This window comes from Pleurodeles waltl, chromosome 11 (genome assembly GCF_031143425.1).
Source record: "Pleurodeles waltl isolate 20211129_DDA chromosome 11, aPleWal1.hap1.20221129, whole genome shotgun sequence".
In the NCBI taxonomy this organism is placed as follows: domain Eukaryota; kingdom Metazoa; phylum Chordata; class Amphibia; order Caudata; family Salamandridae; genus Pleurodeles; species Pleurodeles waltl.
This window is the reverse complement of record NC_090450.1, coordinates 786211922-786224086: the sequence shown is the minus strand read 5'-3', so window position 1 is coordinate 786224086 and position 12165 is coordinate 786211922. Positions and strand designations below refer to the sequence as shown.

The window sequence follows — 12165 nt, the reverse complement described above, 5'->3', positions numbered from 1 at the left end:
TATGCTCCTTGTGGAAGAGCAGAATGCGATCGCTCACAGTAAAGCCAGCCGAAAGAGAGAGAAATAGAAGTTTAATAAAAACAAAATGTTTTTTTAACACCAGACCTAATTAGGGACCAAGACCCACATGTAGGTAGCTTTTTGCATGTCGCAAACAGCGACTTTCGCTGTTTGCGGCGTGCAAAAAGCACATTGCGATGCACAAACCCAGTTTTGCGATTCGGTAACCTGGTTACCGAATCGCAAAACGGGTTTGCGACTCGCAATTAGGAAGGGGTGTTCCCTTCCTAATTGTAACTCGCAGTGCAATGTAGGATTGTTTTGTGACTGCGAACGCGGGCACAAACCAATCGCAGTTTGCACCCATTTCAAATGGGTGCTAACACTTTCGCTAAAGGGAAGGGGTCCCCATGGGACCCCTTCCCCATTGTGAATGTCACTGTAAACATTTTTTCAGAGCAGGCAGTGGTCCTGCGGAACACTGCCTGCTCTGAAAAAATTAAACGAAAACGTTTCATTTTTCGTTTTTGTAATGCATCTCGTTTTCCTTTAAGGAAAACGGACTGCATTACAAAAAAAAAACTGCTTTATTAAAAAGCAGTCACAGACATGGTGGTCTGCTGTCTCCAGCAGGCCAACCATCCCTGTGAGGGCCGCCATTCGCAAGGGGGTCGCAAATTGCAACCCACCTCATGATTATTCATGAGGTGGGCATTTGCGAAGCCCTTGCGAATCACAGATGGTGTCAGGGACACCATCCTACATTCGGATCTCTCTGACTCGCAATTTGCATGTCGCAAATCTGAACCTACTGACATGTGGCCCCAAATTCTTAAAGAAAGTCACAAAAGTGCACCCATGGTATATGTCGTACCCCTATAAAATATTTGTGAACTGTATTTTAGCATGGGTAAATACGATGTGTAGATTTGCTCATGTGAAAATCTATTGAGCATTTACAAGTTCATTTTCCCTCCAGCCACTTTCTTTCCAACCCTGGAAGAAGTTCTAATTCTGCCATTGTCAGGAGTAAATGTCCAACCTTTCATATTATGGGAAAATATTAGAGAGAAGCTGGTGAAAATCTTTAAAACATGCAGTTTAGTAGGTTTGCAGACTCAAAGGCATTCCAGCCCTGGAACTATTGCTTACTGCTTCCTCCAGCCCCAGTATGCAGATCTGCAGAAAGGTGGTAAAATAAGGAAATTGCTACAGTAGGGATTGAAATTGCAAGTATTCAAGCCCTACTAAGGTAGTAGCCCTGGCATAATCAGAGAGGCTATTATCAGAGCTCTTACATAATGAGATTGCTGCCATAATTTGTCGCCACACTACATGGCACCAAAGGGACAAGTAGATATTTTTACAGGACAAGTAGATTTGAGAAGCAACCTGTCCCCTGGACAAGTAGATATTTTAATAAATTCCACAACCCTGCACTATCCTGCGTACATGTTCCCATACCCCTCAAATGTGGCATGCTCCTAATTCACCTTAAAAAGCCATCTTTACATTCTTTAAACATTACATCTGTAGCCCTATTGCGGACTCCCTAGCAATTTAAAATAATGGACATTAGTAGGGATTGCCAGAGTTCCATCAATACATTCAAACCCAACACCGTCTTTCCTTTCCTCCAATTTGGTTCACACACCACAAAATGGCATGAAACAGCTTCGATAATTCTTTGGTCAGATAGCACTTACTTGAACTAGTCAATAGTATACTTAATTAATTTACCCAAGGCACATTAATTTCCTCCTTATTTTGAAGAACAATGTGATAAAGTTGACTCCTTGCCCTCTGAGAAAGTGTAATTTCTATGTTTTATGCAGTTCTAATTTATTCTGTGCAAGCCCAGTTTCACTTATTCCTGTTACCTAGTTTATCCGTCTACCTGTTGTTCGATTTCTGAGAAATGCTTATCTGTTAACATACTACTCACAACCAAATGTTCCAGACACCGAGAAATAGCTGAAAAGTGTTATTCTTTCCTTTCTTGTAAAAGCTCAAAGCATGTTCCTTTACAAGAGGGGCACCTAAAGGCTTCAGGAAAATTCTGTTGATGTTTGTGTTCATACCTAGGAGAGTCTCTGATTAGGCCTATTCTGATTTATGTTTGAAACTAATAAGAGAAAGACAAGAAGTCTAAAATTAAAAAGTCCAAAAGTGGTAAATCTCTCAGGAACATGTATAGGTTCATCCTTTCAAGGATGCTAGCACCCAATGTATTTTTGTTTCCCAAATTCATCTGTTTTAGTTATAATAAATGGTGTCTTGAACACATATATTTATATATTGTGTGCATATTTCTTTCTGGAGCATTGCTGGTCTGAAGTGTAAAAGGCTCTCTGTAGCGCTGCAGATAAATAAACAAAAGGTTACTTTCCATGTCTGCAATCTGTCCCATTTGTGAGCAGTGACATTATTTACGCTCTATCACCTCTGCATCACGGGTCACATGTACAATCTACTATTCACTTCCCACCTCTGGATTCCCATTTACATTTCTTTTAAACTCATAAATGCTCCCTGTCATGTACTTCTTGAAGTACATTGACCTTTACCGATAAGCCTGCTCAAACAACACTCAAATCTATCTCTAGTTCAATAGCCCTCAACATATTTGAATCAAGAGACCTTAGCATGCTAGATGAGGGGTTGAAAGACAGAAGGTTTGAGTCTCTAAAACTCCACCACAAAAACGTACTGCTTGGTACAAAATACCTAATTAAGACCCAGCTTTAATTCTAGGACCAGTCACAATGTTAGCTCATTCTACCAAGGGAATCTCTTGGACTGGGGTTTCACAATTACAGACACAAAAAAAGGGATATTTCAGCATCCATTGTGGTCAGCCCTCCTGCCAGAAGGTGGCTGAAGCCTCTGAATCCAGGGCTGAAATGAGCAATAAAATGTAGTTGTAACCTCAAGCCCATCTTTTCTTGGAGACAAGGCCTTTTCTGTTGAGGTTGGACTTCCATGAATTTCCCTTCTGTAGTCTACAGGGAGTGCAGAATTATTAGGCAAGTTGTATTTTTGAGGATTAATTTTATTATTGAACAACAACCATGTTCTCAATGAACCCAAAAAACTCATTAATATCAAAGCTAAATATTTTTGGAAGTAGTTTTTAGTTTGTTTTTAGTTTTAGCTATGTTAGGGGGATATCTGTGTGTGCAGGTGACTATTACTGTGCATAATTATTAGGCAACTTAACAAAAAACAAATATATACCCATTTCAATTATTTATTATTACCAGTGAAACCAACATAACATCTCAACATTCACAAATATACATTTCTGACATTCAAAAACAAAACAAAATCAAATCAGTGACCAATATAGCCACCTTTCTTTGCAAGGACACTCAAAAGCCTGCCATCCATGGATTCTGTCAGTGTTTTGATCTGTTCACCATCAACATTGCGTGCAGCAGCAACCACAGCCTCCCAGACACTGTTCAGAGAGGTGTACTGTTTTCCCTCCTTGTAAATCTCACATTTGATGGACCACAGGTTCTCAATGGGGTTCAGATCAGGTGAACAAGGAGGCCATGTCATTAGATTTCCTTCTTTTATACCCTTTCTTGCCAGCCACGCTGTGGAGTACTTGGACGCGTGTGATGGAGCATTGTCCTGCATGAAAATCATGTTTTTCTTGAAGGATGCAGACTTCTTCCTGTACCACTGCTTGAAGAAGGTGTCTACCAGGAACTGGCAGTAGGACTGGGAGTTGAGCTTGACTCCATCCTCAACCCGAAAAGGCCCCACAAGCTCATCTTTGATGATACCAGCCCAAACCAGTACTCCACCTCCACCTTGCTGGCGTCTGAGTCGGACTGGAGCTCTCTGCCCTTTACCAATCCAGCCACGGGCCCATCCATCTGGCCCATCAAGACTCACTCTCATTTCATCAGTCCATAAAACCTTAGAAAATCAGTCTTGAGATATTTCTTGGCCCAGTCTTGACGTTTCAGCTTGTGTGTCTTGTTCAGTGGTGGTCGTCTTTCAGCCTTTCTTACCTTGGCCATGTCTCTGAGTATTGCACACCTTGTGCTTTTGGGCACTCCAGTGATGTTGCAGCTCTGAAATATGGCCAAACTGGTGGCAAGTGGCATTGTGGCAGCTGCACGCTTGACTTTTCTCAGTTCATGGGCAGTTATTTTGCGCCTTGGTTTTTCCACACGCTTCTTGCGACCCTGTTGACTATTTTGAATGAAACGCTTGATTGTTCGATGATCACGCTTCAGAAGCTTTGCAATTTTAAGAGTGCTGCATCCCTCTGCAAGATATCTCACTATTTTTGACTTTTCTGAGCCTGTCAAGTCCTTCTTTTGACCCATTTTGCCAAAGGAAAGGAAGTTGCCTAATAATTATGCACACCTGATATAGGGTGTTGATGTCATTAGACCACACCCCTTCTCATTACAGAGATGCACATCACCTAATATGCTTAATTGGTAGTAGGCTTTCGAGCCTATACAGCTTGGAGTAAGACAACATGCATAAAGAGGATGATGTGGTCAAAATACTCATTTGCCTAATAATTCTGCACTCCCTGTATGTACACTGTAAAAGGCCATCTCAAAGCTAGAAAGGTCCTAAAAGCCTGATAGTTCCTGCACAGAGTTTGTTTCGGCTGCTGCACTTTCTGAATTGTAAGAAGCCTACTCTGCTCATAAATAAATACCAAGTTGCTCAGCCATCTCCAACTGGCCAGTGACTTATTTAATGCCGAAATCAGTAATGCAGTGGTCTATCAAATACCCAAAGCACTGTACAGATTAAAATGTATGGGATTCCTTTGGAATATTTCCCCTCAGATGTCAGTACGTAATCAATACACATTTGTATTGACTGCGGCCACCATAACTGATGTTGAATAAACCTTTAACACTGTGTGGCTCCAGGGAGGATAAATTATCTTCAAACGTTGGTAGATATTTGCCTTCTAGGACTGTCACAAACCTATGATACAGCTTTGTTTACCCACCCAGCTGTACTGAAAGTCTGAAAGAGGGGTTGTAGGAAAGTACCATCTTGCCTGGCATGTTACCCCCATTTTTACTGTATGTATGTTTGTTTTTGCCCATGGGTCACTGGGATCCTGCTAGGCAGGACCCCAGTGCTCATAATGTATCCCCTGTATGTGTTCCCTGCGTGGTGTCTAACTATCACTGAGGCTCTGCTAACCAGAACCTCAGTCTTTATGCTCTCTCTGCTTTCTAAAATTGTCACTGCAGGCTAGTGACTAATGTTGCCAATTCTCCTTGGCACACTGGAACACCCTTACGATTCCCTTGTATATGGTACCTAGGTACCCAGGGTACTGGGGTTCCAGAAGATCCCTATGGGCTGCAGCATTTCTTTTGCCACCCATAGGGAGCTCAGACAATTCTTACACAGGACTGCCACTGCAGCCTGAGTGAAATAACGTCCACGTTATTTCACAGCCATTTTTCACGGCACATAAGTAACTTATAAGTCACCTATATGTCTAACCCTCACTTAGTGAAGGTTGGGTGCCAAGTTACTTAGTGTGTGGGCACCCTGGCACTAGCCAAGGTGCCCCCACATTGTTCAGGGCAAATTCCCCAGAATTTGTGAGTGCGGGGACACCATTACACGTGTGCACTACACATAGGTCACTACCTATGTGTAGCGTCACAATGGTAACTCCGAACATGGCCATGTAACATGTCTCATATCATGGAATTATCATCCCAATACCATTCTGGTATTGGGGGGACAATTCCATGCATCCCTGGGTCTCTAGCACAGAACCCGGGTACTGCCCAACTGCCATTCCGGGGTTTCCACTACAGCTGCTGCCTTCAACCCCTCAGATGGGTTTCTGCCTCCCTGGGGTCTGGGCAGCCCAGTCCCAGTAAGGCAGAATAAAGGATTTCCTCTTCTCCCTTTGGAAATAGGTGTGAAGGGCCGGGGAGGAGTAGCCTCCCCCAGCCTCTGGAAATGCTTTGATGGGTGCCCATCTCTGCATAAGCCAGTCTACACCGGTTCAGGGATCCCCCAGCCCTGCTCTGGCACGAAACTGGACAAAAGGAAGGGGAGTGACCACTCCCCTGACCAGTACCTCCCAGGGGAGGTGCCCAGAGCTCCTCCAGTGTGTCCCAGACCTCTGCCATCTTGGATTCAGAGGTGTTGGGGCACAATGGACTGCTCTGAGTGGCCAGTGCCAGCAGGTGACGTAAGAGACCCCTCCTGATAGGTGCTTACCTCTTTCAGTAGCCAAGCCTCCTTTCTCAGTAGCCAAACCTCCTTTTCTGGCTATTTAGGGTCCCTTTTCTGGCTATTTAGGGTCTCTCCTCTGGGCTATCCCCCAGATAACGAATGTAAGAGCTCACCAGAGTTCCTCTGCACTTCCCTCTTCGACTTCTGCCAAGGATCGACCGCTGACTGCTCCAGGAGGCCTGCAAAACTGCAACAAAGTAGCAAGACGACTACCAGCAACATTGTAGCGCCTCCTACTGCCGGCTTTCTCGACTGTTTCCTGGTGGTGCATGCTCTGAGGGCTGTCTGCCCTCACCCTGCACTGGAAGCCAAGAAGACTGACCGACTGAATCTTCCCCCTGCCAACGCAGGCACCAAACTTCTGCATCACCGGTCCTCTGGGTCCCCTCTCATCCTGGTCCTTGCAACACAGGAGCTGGGTCCAAGTGTCTCCCATAGTCCAGTGGCCCTTCTGTCCAAATTTGGTGGAGGTAAGTCCTTGCCTCCCCACGCCAGACAGCAAACCTGTGTACTGCGTGATTTGCAGCTGCTCCGGCTTCTGTGCACTTTTCCAGGACTTCCTTTGTGCACAGCCTAGCCTGGGTCCCCAGCACTCCGTCTTCCATTGCCCAACTCGCTGAGTTGAAATCCGACGTTGTGGGACCCTCCTTTGTAACTCTGAGTCGACCGCTGTCCTCAGATCTTCTAAGTGCCTGTTCCGATACTTCTGCGGGTGCTGCCTGCTTCTGCAGGGGCTCTCGGAGTTGCTGAGTGCCCCTCTGTCTCCTCCTCCAAGGGGCGACATCCTGGTCCTTCCTGGTCCCCAGCAGCACCCAAAAACCTCAACGCGACTCTTGCAGCTAGCAAGGCTTGTTTGCAGTATTTCTGTGTGGAAACACTTCTGCAACCTTCAGCACGCCGTGGGACATCTTCCATCCAAAGGAGAAGTTCCTGGTCCCTTCCGTTGTTGCAGAATCTTCGGCTTCTTCCACCCGGAGGCAGCCCTTTTGCACCTTCATCCGGGGTTTAGTGGGCTCCTGCCCCCCTGGACACTTGCATGACTCTTGGACTTGGTCCCCTTCCGTTACAGGTCCTCAGGTCCAGGAATCCGTCTTCAGTGTTTTGCTGGTGCTTGTGGTTCTTTCAGAATCCCCTATCGCGACTATTCTGTATTTCTGGGGTAGTAGGGTAACTTTACTCCTTCTTTTCAAGGTCTTGGGGTGGGGTATCTTGGACACCATTACTGTTTTCTTACAGTCCCAGCGACCCTCTACAACCTCCCATAGGTCTGGGGTCCATTTGTGATTCGCATTCCACTTTTGGAGTATATGGTTTGTGTTGCCCCTAGACCTATGTCTACCTATTGCATTATATTGTGATTCTACATTGTTTTCACTACTTTTCTTACTGTTACTTACCTATTTTGGGTTTGTGTACAAATAATTTGTGTATATTACTTACCTCGTAAGTGAGGGTATCCTCTGAGATACTTTTGGCATTTTGTCACTAAAATAAAGTACCTTTATTTTTAGTAACCCTGAGTATTGTGTTTTCTTGTGATATTGTGCTATATGATGTAAGTGGTATAGTAGGAGCTTTGCATGTCTCCTAGTTCAGCCTAAGTTGCTTTGCCATAGCTACCTCTATAAGCCTAAGCTGCAAGAAACACCTCTATTCTACTAATAAGGGATAACTGGACCTGGCACAAGGTGTAAGTACCACAAGGTACCCACTATAAGCCAGGCCAGCCTCCTACAGGGGTAAATGGATATATTACACAGATAAACATTAAATCCTGAACGAATCAAAGGAGGCATTGGTATGGGTATGGGTCTGTGGATCTCTGGGTGTGGACCTCTGAAGTTTCAGGTTCTTCAGAAGAGCTTCACTTCAATGACAGAATAAGCATCTCACAAGTTTCTCCTCCAGGGCAGGAAACAAAAAAAAAATTTAAGGCCCAAGGAAGATCTAGTTGGGCACTTACCCAGATGGTGAGAAACGTTAAGTCCACATGCATACGGGAGCAAGGGGACTGTCCACAAAGACCAACTTGCCAATCTTATGCAATTTAAAAATCCTAACTTATAAAACCTCCAATGTCATGCAATTACCCTTTCCTAATTGCTAAAAGCAATCATACAGGCTGTTGCAAAATTATGACATTTATCACAGTCTCTCAAATTCTCTCAAATAAATAACTAAAAATAAAAAAATGCAATTATGCAAAGGGTGAAACATTAGTAATTCACTTTGGAGCCTGAATCCATACTGACCTCAGACTTACATAAATTATTACCAAAAAATATTTTAAGAGACTATGTATTTCACAAAGGCAGTTCTTCAGGGGCACCAACCATTATGAAGGAAATAAGTAATATGAAGCGTTGCCAGAATGACTGAACTCCTCTGGCAGTAAACATTACCCATATCATCAGTGATGAGGAGCTTCCCTTGAACTGAATTTCGGCATTGGTTGCTAGGCCTGCTGCTGTTTCCCAAGTTGAACTTTACTCTCCACATTATAGGGCGATCACGGTCACGGAGCTCAAGAAGAGTCCTGTCTCTTAGAACCCTCTCTTCCTGTAAGGACATAATTAACAAAATAAAATGGGTCTTCAGCAAGAGAAATCTGCCAAAAATAAGGGCTGCTAACTCTGCTAAGTTATTTAAAATGTACTGATAGGAGCTTGCTATGTGAAGCATTCAAGACCCTGTGGAAGGTAAAACTATATTTTACGAAACATCCCCGTAACATTTCAGAGCCTTTACCTTATGCCAGATTATTAAATTGACAGCCACTTAAACTATAATTTAACACCACTGACTCCTCAAAAAACACAAGTTATTTTGTGAAAGGTTAAAAAATATATATATCTTTCCCACTAGTAACATCTTAAAATATCAACTCATCTTTTTCACAAAAATTATTTACTAAGAATGTAATGAACAGACAAACATAATACAAACCCTGAATAGTTTCAGGACATCATTAGAGTATGAATTCATACAAAGCATGAAACATAAAGAACAGTAGAGCTCCACAGACCCTAACAGCCAACACAATTCCCCAAAGTCTTTCGGGTATCATAATACAGGATTCCCCAGTTCTACGTTTCACCCCTCCCTGTAATCTCCCAAAAGTGAGTGTGAGGAAGATATTGACGCAAGAAGGGAATACACTCCTTAAATATTAAACAACAATTACTGTAAAGAAACGTGAGACTGCAACAATTTAGTACCTGGTTATCAATCATCGTTCTATATTCAATCAGCAAATGACCATAAAAGATACAATAAAATGCAATTTTATATAAAACGTTACAGCATATGCAGACATATTTAATAATATAAAAAAAGAGAAAAATAAGAACAAATACTTTATTGATATAAACGTTTCAGGACAGGAAAACAGTTCATAGTATGTTGTCTGCCCTCAAACGTATGGCACGCTGTATGCAAGTTGCAACTAAAATACATACACTTCGTGTTGACAGTGATTGTCGAGTAGTTATTGTGTTTCTGCAGTGTCTAAAACGGACTTGCTTTACAAGAGGAGCTTCCTTGAGGCACACTAGAACTTGCAAAATAGCAAATATGTGCAACATGCTCTGTGCAGAATAGCCATCACATGGACAAAAAGGTAAATTATTAAAAAAGGTGCCCCACACAGGGTGGACCAGAGGAAAGTAGAATATTCAACCTCAGTCTTATTAGCAAAAACCTATAGACCATATTACTGCTCCAAATTAAATAAGGCTCAAAGACAGGACTAATACAAATCGAATCATACATTGGAACAGTGGACTTGCCAGCACTTTTATGCAATCCTTCATCAATGCACTTAGTCAAAAACATTTCCCTTAATGGGGTGGAGAAACTAGCCGAATACGTGACGAGATTCTGAAACAGATTGTGTAAATTCAGTACAGATATTATGTATGTATATAGCCAACCCCCACTTTGCTATGGCAGATGTTGGTGCTAGTACTTTTTCGGTATGGCCAGCGATCTTAATAAAACTTTCTCACCCCTCCCCGAGCCAGGGTGAAAAGTAATTCCCCAAAAGCCGGACCCATAGATATATTTGAGCAACACTTTGACTTATAAAGTATACCAGCCTAGACACAAAGCTTAGGACTGTCTCTGTGCTTCTTGCACAAGCAGCCAATCTAGTTGTCTTCAGAGGACCCCTAGTAAAATTCCCAAGTACGGATACAAAGGAACCATACTAATTTCCGTATTGTTCACTATATAAACTATATATTTATTTTTCCGGGAGCCATAGACCATTACATGCATTTCTGCTTGAAGTTCTTCATGAAGGTGCAAAACTGATCTAGCAGTCACCGCAAACCAATCACAGTTCTGGCTAATCTGACTGTGTCATGAGCATATATCAATGCTGGGTCACTGCGATTTCCTACCTGTGGGCGGTCAACACTGAGATCTGCAGCACTGGTGTATGCCTCTAGCAAGCTTGAAGTTTTCTCTTATCTCCAAATGAGGGTCACACTGGCAGTCACTTCTAAATGTAATTCCCTCAAGACGTTAACAATGCTTGGGGTCTCTACCCCAAGTTAGGTCATAATGGCCCAAAGCTTCTATTCACAGAGTCGAAAGCCAAACTCAGATCCATGAAGGATAAATATATCTTTCCTTCCTTGGCCATTGTATATTTGCTAATAGATGTAGATTGAGACATTGCTCAGTTGTTCAGAGACCGGTGCAAAGGCCAATTCTGAGAGAATTTTATTCTCATTCGCCCAAGTTTTCAATTGCTCTAGAAGGCTCCTACCCATTGTTCTGGCAGTGGAATTAATTAGCAATATGAGGCGTTAACATGGTGGATTCCGTTTGGAACCTTTCTTAAAAATGGGTACAATGATCGCAAGGGACAAAGCTTTAGGGGGCCCAAGCTTGCAGGGGCCTTAAAGACATTAGTCAAGAGAGGAGCCCACAAGCCTTAAAGAGATCTACAGATATCCCATCCAGCCCGGGAGCTTTCCCTGCCAGGCATCTATTAAAATGGCATCTATAAAATCATTCAGCTCCCTCTCTAACCCAGGAAAGGGCAAGAGAGGAGTTGAAGGTATTGTAGGACAGTTCACTTGTGTCTCAATCGGCCGGGAACCCTCTATAGAGGCTGGGCCCGAGTGTACTTGTGTAAAATGTCTGAACCAGTCTTCCAATGGAATCAATGTGTCAAGTTTCATGAGTGTTCTCAAAAGGATTACTATTAACCATATACAAGAAAATGATTTTCTTTTCAAGTGCACTAGCCATTGGTAAAGTATAATAAGCGTCCTCCCTTACTGCATTTTTCTGGGCCGTTAACACCTTTTTATACGCCTTCCCATAACTGCATCCTTGACCTGGATCTCTAGGAGCTGCTTTAATTGCCAATAGCCAATTATAAGCCTTTGTACAAGCAGAATAAAACCCTTTCACTTGCTTCCTTTTGTGAGTACTAGTGGTAACAGTAAGCATTTCATGTGCTTTTTCACACCTTTTGCCATAGCTGTTGATTATTATGGCCCATCATTGTTATCTAGGCACACCAAGAGTTGCTGATCAAGATAGCTACCAGTTTGTGGTCACTGTGGGGAGAATCCAAGAATACATATTCCTCAATCCAAATCCTGAGGTTGTGTTAATATAAAAGAATATCTATTAAAGTGGAGCAACCCCTCCCTATAACAGTGTGGCTGGTAACTGGGTCGACAGTCAAAGACAAACAGCAAAATATATTTCATAGGAAGTAAATACAATTCCTATTAATTTGGGCTGACCAAAATGTGTAATGGTGACCCCTTCTACACCCACCAAATCACAGGACTCTGAGAAAGACAGCTAACAATGTCTCATGTTAAATTCACCCATCCATGCAATAAAAAAATTGCCACTGATGCTATTCAGTCTTCGCTCTTTATC

At 42.9% G+C, this 12165-nt stretch overlaps 1 protein-coding gene across 2 annotated transcripts in view; it reads right to left on the bottom strand.

Annotated features, from left to right (window-relative positions):
• Positions 1-12165, bottom strand: part of SPRING1 (SREBF pathway regulator in golgi 1) — a 105495-nt gene that overhangs the window by 55730 nt on the left and 37600 nt on the right. For both annotated transcript variants that reach the window (XM_069214514.1, XM_069214513.1), the window contains exon 3: positions 8658-8814. In XM_069214514.1, the coding sequence (XP_069070615.1) occupies positions 8658-8814 (157 nt within the window). The remainder of the gene's footprint in view (positions 1-8657; positions 8815-12165) is intronic.